Source organism: Lethenteron reissneri, chromosome 25, assembly GCF_015708825.2.
Source record: "Lethenteron reissneri isolate LAM-NWPU_2019-01 chromosome 25, ASM1570882v1, whole genome shotgun sequence".
NCBI classification, from domain to species: domain Eukaryota; kingdom Metazoa; phylum Chordata; class Hyperoartia; order Petromyzontiformes; family Petromyzontidae; genus Lethenteron; species Lethenteron reissneri.
The window spans coordinates 15,259,454-15,276,628 of record NC_083803.1 but is presented as its reverse complement, the minus strand read 5'-3'; the positions used below and the strand labels follow the sequence as shown (position 1 = coordinate 15,276,628).

Genomic DNA, 17,175 nt, shown 5'->3' with positions numbered 1-17,175 from the left:
GCCTGGAATCTTCTCCAGGTGGTCTACAGAGCCGGGCGGCACCTTTATCGTGGTATTGTTGCAAATTCTCAGAAGTGTTAAAAAAAATTTTTAAGCACCCTGTATTAAATATGTATAAATTATTCCGAAATCGGCAACACGTCCCGAATATAGTGTATGTGATTGAATCATACGGAGTGCTTCTCTTAGGGAAAAGTGAAAACATTTGTTTTTTAAATGCCCACATCACCAGATACTCAATATGCTTCACCCAATGGTGGTCGTGATGAGTGCTGGATTGGACTGAGATCCTTGTGAGAGGAGACCACGAGTGAAGACGCTTTGGGGGCAGTGCCGTAATATCCTAGTAGCAAAAGTAGCAAATGCTACGGGCACCGCACTTTCAAGGGCTCCGCGCTAAATGCTTTCAAGCTATCAATTCCGGTTCAGTAATTCTGCACTTGCTCTATCACTATAGTACTGTACTGCCTTCAACTTTTATGAACGACTGGGTGTTAAAGGTTAGCGATTTGTCTAATTATTTGGCTGTATAGCAAATGAAATAATACAATTACTTTACTATGCAAGTAAAACATTTGGGTGTTATCTTCTTGGTTCTTTCGGTAAAGTCACGTAGAAGGGAAATAATAAAATTATAAAAATAAAAGTTTTTTTTATTGTTTTATTTTAATTATTTTATTATTTCCCTTCTACGTGACTTTACCGAAAGAATCAAGAAGATGAATCCCTGCAGTCACGAAAGCTTTAAATCGAAATTTGTGTTTTAATTTTTATTATTATTTTTATTTAGGGCCCCTTCATAACATATGCTACAGGCCCGCACTAGCTTCATCCGGCACTGGTTGGGAGGGTTTCGAATGTGGGCTTCTGATTGGCTGAACCAAGCGCTCGGGATAAGAGCCAATACGCTTTTGGTCGTGGCTTAAAAGTTGAGAATTACTTTGATTTATACCAACGGAATATTAGGAGGTTTACTCTGTGTGCTCCCTAGAGGGCTGAACCTTTCACAGTTACCTGGAGGAATATGCGTGCCCACGTGATTCGCCGGGGGCCCGGGGTAAACTTCACACCCCCTCCCCCACCAATGACGCATTCAAACTTCACCGGAAGTATCACGTTTACCACCGAGACATCGAAGCGCCCCCCCCATCCAAAGCGTGGGGCCCGGGACGGTCGCCCCGATTCGCCGTACCCTTAGGGGCGGTTTTCGGCGGATGCATCCATTTCGGCGTGAGCTTGAAATGCGCCTGTGAGGAGAAGCGTCCATCACGGAGGGAGGAGAAACGAAGTGAGCTCTTGTAAGAGATGGGGGAGGCCTTCATCCAGCAGTGGATTGATCGTGGCTGCCGATAAAAATTACGATGGGGGTGCGTTTAAGTCTATCGCGCGATGTAACTTCTGGAACAATGTTTTATACCAGCATCTGCTTAAGCAGAAAAACCAAAACAAAAAACGTGGTCCGGTTTTGATTTATTTGAATCTCATCAGCAGGGTTGTGGTCTTTAAAAGAGTGCCGCTGGGCTTCCTGGAGGTATAGCCAAGGTCTCTCCGTGAACACCATGGGACCCCTATTCATTATATATATGAACACATTGCACAGTACAAGCAGAACACCATTCACGTTATACGTCGCCGCATATAAAGTACAAACTACGATTGAGCCGGTCAGCCAATAGGCTCTGCAGACCAATATGATCCAGCAACAATTGTTTAAGCCGGCAAACTCCGGACCGGTGTCAACCTTCTGGGACTCATCAGCTGAGCGAGGCTAACTAGTCCGGTCACCCAATCGTAAGTCATTGCCTTCGTTAGCAGGAATGGCCACGAATATTACTGCAAAATTACGACCGGCCATTAACAATTGTCAGAATAGCTGCATTTGGCCGGCGAAAAAGACGTAAAATAAAGGACCACGAGATATAGCCGCGTGGTGGTTAAAGCCTTCGCGTTCGCCTTAGTGGTCATTACGGAGAGAGAGAGAGAGGGGGGGCGGGGGGCTCGTAAAATATACCGAAAAGGCGAATTCCAAGTGCAGTCTCCAGGCTCTCCGGGTTCTTCTCTGGCGTTGAGGCACGCCGGGTTCACGCGGTGTCCACCCCGCACGCCCCACGCGGTTAGCACGCCGCGCCTTCGCGGTGTTCAACCACGCACAGGGGAGCTTGCGTGCAGGAGGCTTCGCGAAGCAAACTTAAAGCAATGGCCGAGGCAAATGTACCCCGGGTAGCTCAAGGTGGGGGTCGGGGGTGGGGTGGGGTGGGGTTGAGGTCCCGAATTTATGACAAAATGTTCGAGTACGTAAACATTGAGCTAGAACTTAGATCCTCATTTAAAAAAAAAATTCGAAATTATAATTTAAATGTACGATGAAAAAAGTCCATCATAATTGGGAATTTGAGTGAGTCTATCAACTTGATCATTTCACACAACTGGTATACAATTAAGTTATGAAGGTTCACCGTAACACAACTTTATTCTCCGGATTATCATACAAATGCCGCTGTACCGCCTTTCTACTTCTTCCTCTGAATTTGAAAGAAAAAGTCGCGGGTGCGTCTTGTCATCCGGTAGCTGTGTGTGTTTCCGTGCGTGAGCGCGGTAGTGCAGTGGTTAGCGCGCTGCGCTACGAACCCGGCATCCCAAGTTCGATTGCCGCTCACGGCCAACACCAGTGACGATTATCTGAACCGATCCTGGCCTCCCCTAGGTCGACTCGGCCTCAAATTAGTACCTGGTGCGGCGTGCAAAAACATCACCACGAGGGAGACAAAGGCGGGCGGGCGTGGTTTCTGGCCACCCACCTCCACGTGTGCCGTGCCGGCATTCAGAGGTGCTCGCTAACAGCACTTGCCCCAACAGTCTGTTGAGGCTATACGGGTGATCTTTGTCTTTGATCGGATCTGTAGCACTATTGATACCGGGGCACAGGTTTGGGGGTGCGTCTATAATGTGTAGAGCGTCTTATAAAATCCGCACAATAGCGTGCTGTTTGTAGTGGCGAGATGTTAACTGCCTCGCCTGGTATAAAGGAGGTCGTGGGTTCTATCCCAACCTCGGGTGCCTGTATATTTGGAGTGTGCGTGTTTTGATGCATGTATATTTGGAGTGTGCGTGTTTTGGTGCCTGTATATTTGGAGTTTTTCCCCGTGGTCGCGTGGATTTTTCTCCGGTTTTCCCCTCCACATGCAGGAACAACACGCGTTTAGAGTATTTGACTACTGCTGTACATTTCCACGTGATGATAATCCACTTTGTTGAGCTATCATTTGTGGCCATGTCGCTTCTGAAAAAGAGCTGTATAACTCAATGGGGCCTTACCTAGTAAAATAAAAAATGAAACAGTTTAGTATATATTGTAAACCCATAGGGACACGCAAAGAAGCATAGAGACGAATCGAGACGAATAGAGGCCAAATAGATATATACACATTGAGATGCGTGGAGATACATTATAGTACGCACCGCAGTCGTGTGCTTGGGGCCATGCGACCAAAACTTACGGACCGCAGCGCAAACCCAGGTGTGTCGTCTGCGCTCCAACAACGGAGGAGGAACAGAAAATCTGCGACGAATCTTCTCTCTCCTGAAGCCCCTCTGGTCGTGGCCGGCAGTTCTCGACACGTACGCATGCATGTTGAACTTCTTTCACGCCGCACGTAGCCAACCGTGCTAACTTGGAGGTGCGGAGTGCTGCAATCACTGGCGTTCATTCCCTGAGTCGCAATGCTGCGGCTGCTGCTGCTGCCACCATCGACGCAGTAGAAATAGAAATGCAGGCGCGTGCAGTACAAAAAAATTATTATATCTCCCTTAGGGCCTTCAGTAGCCTTGCACCACTGCCGAAGACTCGCTCGTATCTTACCGATTTCGTTGAATAACGGCTACCGGCGGCTGCGTTAAAACACAGTGAGTGATGTCGAGGCCTCGTAACTTTCACTGCTTTCAATGATGAACTCGGGGAACATTCCAGTGGAACGTATTTTACGAAGCCGGCAACAGGTCGTAAAAAGGAAAATCGTTCAGACATACTATATCACTGCGCAAATAATAATCACCACCATCATCATCATCATGGCAATGGCAATAAAAAGGCAGCGGTCACAATGTAATATTCCACATGTTTTGTTTAATATATACATATCTTACAATACAACAAGATATATAAACTCTAGTTCAGAAACGTAGAAAATTAAATATATAACTTGTCGAAAATGTACACGTTATTATTGTTTCCTCTTTCAGAACGCGAAAACAAACGTGGACTCGAGACACGAGGACATTTCGTGCGGTATCTCGTCTCGTACATCCGACGTTGGCTCGTGGGGGCCACTCGCTGGGAAAGTCTCCCCCCCCCCCCCCCCCCGACCAGAGAGTGGACTACGAACCTCACACAGCAGCAGCAGCAGCAGGGGCCGATTGTGAGTCGCGTCCAGAGCCATTGCATCGGAGAATTCGCACAGCGTGCGTGGCATGGATTGGGCCCTGGTGCAAGCAATAAAATGTGACCCCCCCCCCCCCCCCACCACCATCACCACCACTACTCCCCTGTCAAATTTCTCTTTCTCTTCGTAGCTCGGCGACTGGGGGAGGGTGGTTAGGGGGGGGGGGGGCTCCGGCCCCGTGTGTCTCCGGGCGCAGTTCCACCCCACCGCCCGCCCGCCGCGCCCTGCGCACGTAGAGAGGCCACGCCACGGCGTCGTCTTCTCGCCGTCTCCCGCTTTGTAAAAGCGACCCGCTCAACGCCAGACGCCGTGAGCGCGAACCCCTCCCGCCGACGGCCACAATCCACGGGGTCCGCGCGTGGACGAGAGCGCGGCACAGCCGTGACGCGCGCGCGGGCCACGTGCGGCCCGGTGAGTCCCTGCGGTCGTCTTGGGAGGGAGGGAGGGAGGAGGGACGAGGGGGGTGGTGTGTGTGAGTGTGGGGGGAGGCTTCTTCAGGACTTCCTCGGCGCCAACGCGTCCCCTCCTCTCTCGTCCCTCGCTGCCGCTGCGGCGGCTGCGGCGGCGACGGCGGCGGCCGCGGCCGCTTTGAAGTGGGCGGGCGACGAGAGGTCGGCGGGGTGCGGCTGGCCCTGCCACGCAGCCCCGTGGCCCGGCGGCACGAAGCCCGCGGCCTGTGCCGGGCCACCCCCTCCGCCGTACGCCACGTAGGCCCCCATGCCCGCCTGCGACTGGCTCGGGTAGGGCCCGAGACCCGAGGCCGACACGAAGGTGCTGACCGCGGGCAGACCTGACGCGTGGCCCTGCGCGGGGAGGGTACGGGGGGGGGGGGCGGGGAGCAATTTTAGTGAGGAATTGGTGAGACATCGAGTGAAGAGGAAGTGACCACTCAATTTCAAGGTAAGTATGGATCGTCATCGTGTTTGTGTGTTGAACTGTCGCACCGTACGTATGCAATCGTGCTAATTGGAGGTGCGGGTGAAGGACAACAATTTAAACACAACAATTTTTTTGTTCATCATCAGCCGTGGTCAATCCACTGCTGGATGAAGCCCTCTCCAAGCCGAATACTCAGGACTCTCTCCCTCCTCCCCAAAGAACACATTCAGGGAATTCATGACCACGCGATTGCAATAAATTCTATAAATATGGGGAAAAAATTGTACATGGTATTAGTTTGGTCCCGTGAGTCACGGACATTTTTTTTTTCATGAAACACTAACAATCCCAGATGCCTTCACGTTTGTCGGTGCTGGCTTCAGCAGCCCACTGAACTGGGTGCAAAAAATAAAGGGCTCCAAAACAGACTTGCCACACGAAAACAAGCGGGATATTGGCAGCAGCGAAAGAAACGGGAAGGAAAGGAAAACGCCGAGAAGGAACGGACGATAAATAACTCAAGGTAACTCAGTCGGCGGTAAGAAGTCGCAAGCCTCGAGCTGCTGCTCAAGTATGGGCCTTCTCTAATCGATGTTTATCGATGAAGCTGTGAGCATCGAAGCTCAAGTGAGGCTGTGAAGAACTGTGCTCGCATTCGTCAGGTGTGAGAGATATCGCACGCACAACACAACCGCCGTTGTCGCGTTTGAATGTCGACTTTTAGACCACCGGCTCAACGCCGACTTTAATTCCGACTTCATGTTATATACTCTATATATATAAAACAAACAAAGGTCCCCCATGTCGCCTGAACAAACTTTTGGGACAAGTGCTGCTAGCGAGCACCTCTATGAAGGCCGGCACGGCACACGCGGGGCCGTGAGCGGGGAATTGAACTCGGGTCACCTCTCCCCACGTGTGTTATAGACACAACGCACACACGCAAACGACTGCGCGTATATGCGACACGTGGTTTATCCCACGCGCACACGACGCGCGGACCACGTGCTCTCGCGCCGCAGTGCAGGCACGATGCAAATGACATCGAAAATAAAATATAAACTAGTTTAGAATTGCGGCTCTACGGTATATGTATACACACACAGTAGTTAATTATTACAGTCCCTTGTCGATTGAAGCGATGAGGCGAAAACGCGAGTGGCTAAGACCGATGGGGGGGGGGGGGGGGTGGGATCAAGTGAGTGTGGGCTTCGGTTCGTGGGTGCAGCGGTGGCGCTAACCACTGCGCCACCGCTCCACCCACGTGACACACTCTACATAGTTCAACACGTAGGAGGCTTTCGCGATCTAACCCCCCCCAATAAACCCCCTCCCCCCTGTATTATGGATACTCAACATAGGTATGTATGTTGAACGGCCCAGCGGATTATGCGTGTGCGCATGCTGGACTTCTTTCGCACCGTACGTAGCCAACCGTCCTAATTGGAGGTGATGAATCGGGGAGGACAGCCAACGTAAAAAGACAAAAGAGCGGTTCTAAAGAAAATGAGTTCGGGTAACATTGTACAATGGTGCCTACGGACGCGTTCACACGGACGTAGTGGGACGCACGTAACACGGCTGCTCTGTTCGTGGCGATCGAGAGAGTCTGTTGGGTTCGTGAGCTTCGTGAGGTCAGTCACCCGAGGCTGTGATCTCTCGCAGTGCAGACCACGAATAGACGAATCCGTCCATTGGCTCGCCATTAAACGCACGATGTGTTTCGACTCATTTTGAACGTTGCATTGACATTTGTCGCAAAATGAACGACGTTGAAACACTTCTCGACGACTGCAGCTAAATGGAGACACGAGACTGGCGTCAGTTACTCGAATCGTCGAGATCGGTGACTTATGCGGGTTCGCTTTGTGCGATTTCGCTGTATGTGCGGCGAACCTATTCCCACCCAAATTTCTCTCTACGCGGTTTGAATTCACTCTACATGCGGCTATGCGGTCGGACGTGGAACAACATCGTATGTGTGTGCCGTGTTATGTACTGTGCGTGTGCCGTGTGTATACTGTGTGTGTGCCGTGTGTGTGTAGCGTGTGTGTGTAGCGTGTGTGTACTGTGTGTGTACCGTGTGTGTACTGTGTGTGTACCGTGTGTGTGTACCGTGTGTGTACTGTGTGTGTACCGTGTGTGTGTACCGTGTGTGTACTGTGTGTGTACCGTGTGTGTACCGTGTATGTGCCGTGTGTGTACCGTGTGTGCGTGTACCGTGTGTGTACTGTGTGTGTACCGTGTGTGTGTACCGTGTGTGTACCGTGTGTGTGCCGTGTGTGTACCGTGTGTGCGTGTACCGTGTGTGTGTGCCGTGTGTGTACTGTGTGTGTACCGTTTGTGTGTACCGTGTGTGAACTGTGTGTGCGTGTACCGTGTGTGTGTGCCGTGTGTGTACTGTGTGTGTACCGTGTGCGTGTGCCGTGTGTGTACTGTGTGTGTACCGTGTGTGTGTACTGTGTGTGTACCGTGTGTGTGTACCGTGTGTGTGTGTACTGTGTGTGTACACCGGGCAGACGTCTTGGAAGAGGTGGGTATGACCCACGCTTTTCCCCAGCGCACGCGAACCTACCTGCCGAACGACTAAAACTGTGGTGAACCCATTTAAAGTGCTGGCTGAACAAAAAAGAAAACTGCGCCCCTCCCTCCCCTATTGTTTCAACTGCCGCGCCCGGAGATCGAATCGAGCCGGCGAACATTGAGGATTTGCACGCCCAGACCTTGCTGACCGTCCACGCACCCACGGCAGCATCCGCAAGCGACGTTGCACGCAGCGCAGTTCGAACACTCGCCATTTAGTCTTGACCTCCACCTCTCGCATCTGGATCTCGACTCCTGATGGAGTTCAACAACGATGATGACGTCGTCCTGCTGCACTATTTAAGACCGGAAGCAGGTGGACGGCTTCACTCTTCTGGCAAATCGCCCGAAGATGCTGAATATAATTTCCAGCGAAACGTCGTACTACTCGAATAGTAAACGTTGTGGATTCACTCGTCAACACACCGGTGGGCTAGAGTAGCGAACCATTTGTCTTTTGTCAACGTGTCACATTTTTTACTGATTGGCCGTGCCGGGTGGTGGAGGGTTACGACACATTTATAAATAACGCGATCTAACCCAAAAACCTTTACGATGAATATGGGGAATATAAATGTATTTATGTATTTCTTGCTCTTGTACTTATTTCCCCCTCCTCCCCCTATTCAGCGCCAGCGCGCCAGACTACCCCTAAGCATTGTGAGAAAGGAACGTTGCATTGGCACCAATCCACGGCGCTTAATTGCGATCGTTAGGCATTTATTTATGAGCGGGGGCGCACCTGGGATGTACACCGCGACGTATTTCATGCTACAGCTGCGGCTACAGCAGCAGCAGCGAGAGAACGTTTGCGTTTCGAGATATTTCCTTTTTGCTGTGATGATCCAGGTAGCACGCCGGCAAATCAGCGTGTCTAATCTCAGGCTCCGTAGCGAATCTCCGGTGGAAATGATCACGGATGCGTTTCCCACCGGAACATCACTCGTCGATTCCTCTAAGCCGTTGTTAGGGGGGGGGGGACTCCATCCGCCGATTGTCAGTGACCCTTTTTTTCTGCTTCATGGCGTGACTCTGCAGATTGATTCTATCGTGTCTCTTGACCCACCCCAACACCGCCGCCCACACCAAGTTCGTACATCCACACTCGTATTGACGCGTCACCCATTGCTGCAAACTGTTTTTGTGGCGACTGGCCTGTGGTGAGCAACCGAGATACTTTATGTTTAAACGCCAACAAAACAGCAGCGATGGTTGCAAAGCGAGTGGTGTTTTCGTTCAACAATTTTAGTTTGTCTTCTCGCTTGGCACAAGCTCCAAATCTCCGAGTAGCCTGTTACCCCCTTTCCATGGACCTCCAAAAGTATCGGCAGCGGCAGCGGCAGCCGCAGGTGCTAACGAGTACTTTCTATCCAGGCTGCACGTGTCAATATTGTTACAGCAAAATTAATAACGGCGCTACTTAGGAAGGGCAGGGCCTGAGTTCGTGAGCGGGCAGCAGGTCACGGGGTGGTTGGGAGAAAACGTTGGGAGGGCCCAACTCTTCCGAGACGTGAGGAGGCAGCGTGGAAGAGCAGGCCAAAACATTCCCCCTCTTAGAGCTGCAACCATCTCGTGTCAGGCCTTTCCGCCGGCAGTGGCGTGAGCGAGCAATTGCAGGGTTTGCGCCTTTGCCTTTTGCCCACATCCCTCTATATTAACAATACGCTTGTTTGCACACATTGTTTCAGCAGATTCTAAATTGTGTGGCTTGCGAACGGCTAAATATGTACAGGGTGGGCAAATACGTCAGGACACAGGGTTATTATGATTATTTTAACAAATCACATCGGGTTATTTAATTAATTTAACTAATGTTCAAACTGACTACCATTAATATAAATGCATGAATTATCTTTAGAAATTAATCTACAACAGTTTTTTTTTAAGATTACAGCTACCTTCTTCAGCATAAATAAAAAAAAATTATGTAAAGAATAATAGATAACATTTTAACTTAAAGAATAAACAATTGAAATTATTTAATATCAATATTAAAATAAACGAAATAACTCTATGTGTGCTGGATTTTTGGCCACCCTGCATATAAGAATACCAGTCTCCAGTGAGTATTCCTATAGTTCACGTAGAGTTGGTCTCTATAATTACTCTTTAAATACAGAATTATGTTATATGGTCTGGTTGCCTTTGGCTAAGTTTTTTTGTACCTTCCGTAAAGTGAAACTGGTATTACTATGCAAGTAAATAGGCAAACAACATGCCTCCAAACATCTGTCTCTGCGCATAAAATATAAAACATATCTGGGAAATGTAAAGAGTATTTGCAGTTTAGTTTTACCTGACGGGACGGATATATGAATGACTTACATCGCCTGCCTATGTATTTTGTCTGCTCATTATTTTTTTGTTACTTATACGTTTGCATCGCAGGGCATATATACATATTCCTCTTGTGAATCAGCTCATGTGCACGAGTGAGATGGATTATGGAATTCGCAGGCCTGCGTGGGGAGGCCTTCATCCAGCAGTGCATAGACCATGGCTGCTGCTGTTGGTGAAGCAGTGGTGGACGCTAATCGCACATCCCCATTCACCTCGCTGCAACAATTTGCATGTGGCCTCGTTCGCACACACTCCTCAACGAGCGCACGTGTCTATGTTCATACCTACTCGATTGTCATCACAGCGTCTTATCACCACCACCATCATCAACATCATCATCAGTTTAACACGTAGGCTTTCGCGACCAATATCATCCATAATAGAGACGTCAATGTCTTCATGTATAGAGGAAACACACAGATTTACTCCCCTTGCTTACGGAGTGCAACGTTTCAGAATATGCCATGCACAGAGAGAGCTGTGAACACGGTCAGCATGCAAACAAACACTGGTGAATACGCAACTCTGAATAATTCAAAGCCCTCTGTCGATCCACTGCTGGATGAAGGCAAGTCGTTTGGCAGTGCTGGTCAGCGCAGAAACGGTGAACGAGAGTGCCCCAGGATCGGATGAATATATTATCACTTGCCGTGGCCGGGAATCGAACTCAGGTGCGATGAGTTACAACTTTGTTTGATAGCGTAACGCGCGGACCACTTGGGCCATGGAATGTGTTTAGGTGATCACTGCTGCCCCCATCGACAATAATAATCGGGCTTTGTCTGTAGGTCATGTCCTAGCTCACATCCCACTGTTAAGGCCGTGAACCTGTGCGCTCATTATAATTTAACTCACCTAAAAATATATATTTTACCAGGTAAGGCCGACTGAGCTATGAGTTTCCTTTCTGAAGTAACCTGGTCACAAATGATAGCTCAACGAAGTGGCTTATCATGTGGAAAGCTATAGCAGCCAAACACCAAACGCACGTTGAGTCTTAATGTGGAGGGGAAAAACCGGAGGACCCGGAAAAAAAATCCAAGCGACCACGTGGAAAGAGGGCGATAACACGCGGACTCAAAATATACAGGCATCAGGTTCGAGATCGAACCAACGACCTCCTGCACACCCGGCGAGGGAGTTAACATAGTGCGACCGTGGCGCTTTATAATTAAGACCCCCAACATATTCTTCAATTACATTGTAGCCTTAAAATAAAACTTATTTAATCGGTAAGGTTTCTATAAATGGTCCATTTTCACAGCACATTGCCCGAAACTTTGCCTATTATATATATTTAGTTTTATATATGTTACGTTTGAAGCCACAGTGTTATCGACGAATGTGTTTGTATTCTTTAACTTTTAAGTGTGCTCTTTGGTTCTTTTGGTAAAGTTACGTAGGTAGAAAAAAATAGTATCACAACGTTTCGATCGCCACACAAATTGTGACTTTCGCACCCTCGCCAAAGCAGCACCACCACCACCAAACAATGCGCGCAGCAGTGCCCATCATTGCAATGCTTCGACGCAATCACGCGTGCACACAACCGCATCAACAGTGAATGGTGGTGAGTGTGGGAGCGCCGCGTTGACCCTCTCAACAGACCACAGCCCTGCAATGTTCGCGGGTTGGAACAGAAATGATGGCTCCGCAATCAATGCCCGTTCCCCCGTGTCTCTCAGGCCCGTGTTAATCGAATGCTGGCTACCCCCGCTTTGTGCGGGTTCGCTTTGTGCGATTTCGCGTATATGCGAATACCCCAATTTCGCTCGATTATCCGGTTTGCATAAACTTTGCATGTGGCTATTCGGTCGGTCGTGGGACAACATCGTTTGTGTACTGCGTGTGCACTGGCTGTGCTCTGTGTGTACTGTGTGTGTACTGCGTGTGCACTGTGTGCGTACTGTGTGAGTGAAAAATTAACAAATAGGCGATCGTAACTGGCTGATGGGAATCCTATGAAACGTTCTTAATCTTTACTGCAGCCTCAATAGTTTAAAACAGTACCTTAATAAATACAATAGGGTTCTATGAAACAAAACAGTTGGACTTACCTGTTCGTGCTAAATTCGCGTTTTCGATTATTTACCTTCTGAAAAAAATCTGCCCACGTCTCGCACGCCCGCAGCGTGCATGCACCCCAGGTTAAGAGCCGCTGTTCTACGGTGACTAGAAAGCTACATTTGTGCACGAATACAGTCGACGTACCGCTTCTAATTGCCAGACTCAGAGGGTCAACATTTTAGAATGTTGATCTCCCCCAGAGATGTCGGGTCTCGCGCTGGATTCGTGTCATTGCCTTCCTGTGCGGGGCCGAGAGGGTGAGTGTTCTCTGACAGCACTTGCCCCCAGAGGTCCGCGCGCCTCTACGTGGGATCGTTGTGTTGTGTGTACACGCGTTTGTGTGTGTGTGTGTATGTACGGCCTTCAGAGGTGCTCGCTAACAGCACTTGGCCCAACGGTAAATTAAGGCTATACAGGGGATCTTTGTCTTTGCTCAGTATGTGCGGGGAGCGGTCGTGTAGCGGTCAGCACGCTGCGCTACTAACCCGGCGACCCGAGTTCGATTCTCACTCACGGCCGGTCCTGTGCCTCCCCTAGGTCGACTCGGCCTCAAATTAGTACCTGGTGCGAAGTGTAAAACATCGTCACTAGGGCGACAAAGGGGAACGGGCGTGGTGTTGGCCACACACCCCCTTGTGTCCCGTGCCGGCCTTCATGGGTACTACTCGCTCACAGCACTTGCTCAGACAGTCTCTGAAGGCTACATACAGGGGGGGGATCTTTGTCTTTGTGGAGAACCCGACCACGTGACTTCCATTCCTGCTCGTGGCCACCAACACCACCAGTGACCAAGTGCTGGTCACAGTCTGTCGAAGGCTGCACGGTGCTTTGTCTTTGTGAGTGAGTGGGTGAGCGGTGCACCCCTTTCTGCCTGCACCCCCCCCCACCCCCTTCCTCGTTTTTGTTGTATTACCTGGGAATACTTCAAGTCGCCATCGCCACCGCCCGACTTGTCGAGGCCGTTGGCCGCCTGCGTGCCCGCGGGGAAGCTGGGCCGGGCAGCGCCGCACCACTCCTCCGGGATGAGCCCTGCACGGGGGTGGGGGTGAAGGGTGGAGCGGGGGAGGGGAGGGGTGGAAGTTGGGGGGGAGGAAGAGACCACAGAGAGACGCAAGCGTTGTGATGGATGGTGGCCGCAGTGGTTCGTTGTAGCACATCGCACTGCTGACTCGCGCCATCCCAGTTCGATTTCACGCTCACGGTCGATAAAGAGTGAACCTGTCCTGCCCCCGCCTTAGGTAGCCTCAGCGTTAAATGAGTACCTGTTGTGGTGTGTGCACATCAGAACTCGGGCGTGGTGTGTGAGTCACCCACCACATCCGTGTGCTCGTTCACAACACTTGCCCCAACAGTGCGTTCAAGGCTATACGGGGGATCTTTGTCTAATATCATTTAGTATGACTTTATTAGCGTCTTATAATCAGTGGAATACACGATGCGTACAGTTGAGCGCGTTTGAGTGATCGATGCCAAATTCGAATTATGTTTTAGACGAACCAAACATATTCTATGGGTCTTTCGGTAAAGCCACGGAGAGAGAAAAATATCTACGTGGCTTTACCGAAAGACCCATAGAATATGTATTCCTGCAGTCACGAAAGCTTTAAGGCAAGAAAGAACCAAACATTTGAATATGTTGGAATAGTCAGAAAAACAAACCAATTTTTTTGCATTTTGACCCTTTGGCTGATTGATTTTACTCACGGGAGATTCTCCGATTCGAGGATGTAAATCGGTTTAGTTCTCACGGTGAGCACAGAGTGACGCGATCTCCATCATCAGCTAACAACGAACAATTTCTCCTCCGGTAGAGTGTGACGCGAAAGACGATAAAAAGCGCATAGACAACACGAAGTGCATTCTTACAACCAACACAATTCTAGGTCTAATTACAAATCCGCACATTGATTTACTGTCACTCAGAGGGATGACGTTAACAGCCGATGTGACGTTCGAACGCGCTCAGACATTATAACGTTATTACTCATCGGCGTTTACATTGTGAGCAATCACACCTTAAGTCCACGTGGTTACGACGAAGACAATAATCACGATGATGCTGACCCATGCTGATTGTCAATAATTAAACGTCGCGTTCGTGACACTGAATATAACCGGAGGTTTGCAAGCTTCATTGCGCATTGCCCTACTTAAATTGTAACCGTCTTGGGTGTAATTGGGCAAAGACAGTTGCAGTGTTCGCGAATGCTACTTAACGTCTATCTGAGCTGATCAAAGAGCGGCGTAATCCTTTAACGCCAATAAATAACGAACGGACAGGATTCCCCGTCACTCCGATGTCATTAAATGTATTTATATATTTATTTTATTTATTTACGTCAGTCGACCTCTGGAGCCTTACGGACCCATCGGTTCCATTGCTCCTCAACCAAGATACGCTGAGACACTTTTTTTTGCAATTAAACCAAAACGCGCATCCCACAGAGAGAGAGAGGCGAGACGCTCGGGAGGGTTTTGATGCCAGGCAAATGCCCAACGAGGAGGTGCCCGTCTCCTGGTTACAACCTTGGGCCCGTGGTGGACATTCCACGTTACTTTGGCCGAGGAGAGTCTATCCAAAGCCACGGTTGACTTCTCTCCACAGAGCGGTACATATTTCATCGAGCGCACCCCCCCGCCCCCCTCGGAGGGACGAATGATGGGCTGAGTGAATCCCCAACCAGGATTTGAACTCGCGACCTCACGTTCGTGAATCGCTCGCTAACCGCAAAACCACGTGGCCGGGTTGTTGACGAGCTCGAGCGAGAACGGTGGCGCGTTGGTTTGCGCCATGTGCTGCTACGAGCCCGACGACCCGAGTTTGATTCCCAACCACGGCTAACATCGGTGGCGAGTGATACATCTGTACCCCGATCCTGTGCATCCGCTTTACCCACACCGCACTGATCAGCGTGGTGAAGTATGGTCGCGCAGAGTCCTTCATCCAACAACGGTGGATTGACAAAGGGGGCCGTAAATGGCAACATGATTACGAAGGACCAATAGTCTGGTAATGGTGCCGAGGCTTTGACACGATGGCTCTCTGCTCCAGCCCCTCGCTGGAGCCTCACGAGACGCAAGACAGCCGTGCCGTGTCGCGGTTTGCTCCCAGCGGCCGTCTCCGCGGATTTCCCGAGCGGCCGAACAGCGTGGCGTTATTCAGCACTCGCTACGTCCGACCTCTCGGTCACTCTCCCGAACAAGCTTCTGCACCAGCACGCGGGACGAGCGGAACGTCGGACATCGAGTCGCCGAGGGGGACCCCGGGGGGCGCGGGCACACGCGCGCGTGCGCGCTGTGAACTCGGCGAGTTTGATTTACGCTTCGTCTCTGTCGGTTCAATATCTGTACACCGCGAGTACTCTGACTGCCTCGCGCTGTTAGCCTTGCCCGTGTCCCCTTGCGAGCGAGCGCGCCTGTGTGTGTGTTCGTGCGTAGGTGCATGGGGAGCGGTTAGTGCGTTGCGCTACGAAGCCGGCAACTCGAGTTCAATTCCAGCTCGTGGCCAACACCGGCGACGATTATCTGAATCGGTCCTAGGCGTCGCCTAGGTCGACTCAGCCTCAAATTAGTACCTGGTGCGGTATGTAAACATCGCCACGAGGGAGACAAAGGCGGCCGGGCTTGGTGCTGGCCATCCGCCGCCTCGTTTGCTGTTCCAGCCTTCATAGGCGCTCACGAACAGCACTTGCACCAATAGCCTGTTAATGCTATACGGGCCATCTTTGTCTTGTGTGTGTGCATCATGGGAACTCGCTAAGAAAACTTGCACCAGCAGTCTGTTTAGGCTGTACCGGGAGGGCTTTGTCTTTGCTGTTGTGTTAATGGGGGAGCGGTAATATGGCGGTTAGCGCATTGCGCTAAAAGCCCTGCATCCCGAGTTTAGATTTCGAGTAATGGTCAACGTCAGTGGTAATATTTGTTTTTATCTTAATCGGTCCCGCGGATACAAATGCTTGCTTGCTTTTATATACGCACCGCGCATACCGTATATGCGCAGTGCACATGTGCCATTCATCTCAGTCGGTTCAACCGTGACGCCTCCTCCTGCCAGCAGCAGCGAGCCTTCGACACTTCAAGCTACGGCCTCAAGGTGCCACCATTCCTGAACACTGGCGCTAAGTGGCGACGTTGGCGCCAATTAGCGGCGAACGGCGGCTGCTCTTGTTGTTGGGGCACGCACGCGCACGCTCGTACGCACGCACACACATACGCACGTGCGTATGTGCGTGCGTGCGTACGTGCGTACACGTTAGTACGCACGTGCGTACGTACGCGTGAGAGCTGTCGAGGGCCTCGCAAGTCGCTTTAAAACAGAGACACGATTCAGCCATAATTACATTTTCCCCCAAGTCTTCCACAGGGAAGCGACATTAGCGGTATAGCCGTGCTGCTGCTGCTGCTGATGATGATGATTACCGCACCAGTTCGGCCCGCTCAGTGCGGAGCGGTGCCGCGTTGGGCCCAGCGCCGGATGATTTAATAACATCTCGGTGCTCGCGGGGGAATCCTCGCCGGAGCCAGTTTTCAAACAGCTGCTATCTGCGTGAAATTCATCGTCCCGCTCGCAGAAGCTGCGTCTCGCGGTCGCTGCTGGCCCATCCGTTGAGCGAATGCCGCGCGCGCGCGCGACTAATCCATGCAGCGCATTCGCAGAGTACGCGGCAGAGACCACCCAATATCCCGCCGCCGCCTGCCCTACACAGCGTTCCATTCTACGCCTGCGTATGCGGCCAAACGTTGAGGAGGTGGATGCCAAAGTCGAGGTCTGATAGAGGCTTTAACAGAATTGTTGGGCAAGTGCTGTGATGTGGTCAAGCACCACGCCCGGCCGCCTTTGTCTCCCCCGCCCGTGCCAGGGCACTCA

The 17,175-nt window shown here is 50.8% G+C and overlaps 1 protein-coding gene across 1 annotated transcript in view; it reads right to left on the bottom strand.

The window, feature by feature from the left end:
• Positions 1–4,470: 4,470 nt before the first annotated feature.
• The window catches only part of PAX1 (paired box 1), a 32,302-nt gene continuing 19,597 nt past the window's right edge, over positions 4,471–17,175 (bottom strand). Inside the window, exons 3-4 of the mRNA XM_061559472.1 lie at positions 13,222–13,337; positions 4,471–5,242 (exon numbers count right to left, since the gene is read on the bottom strand). Coding sequence (XP_061415456.1) covers positions 4,934–5,242; positions 13,222–13,337 — 425 coding nt within the window. The 3' untranslated portion in view covers positions 4,471–4,933. The remainder of the gene's footprint in view (positions 5,243–13,221; positions 13,338–17,175) is intronic.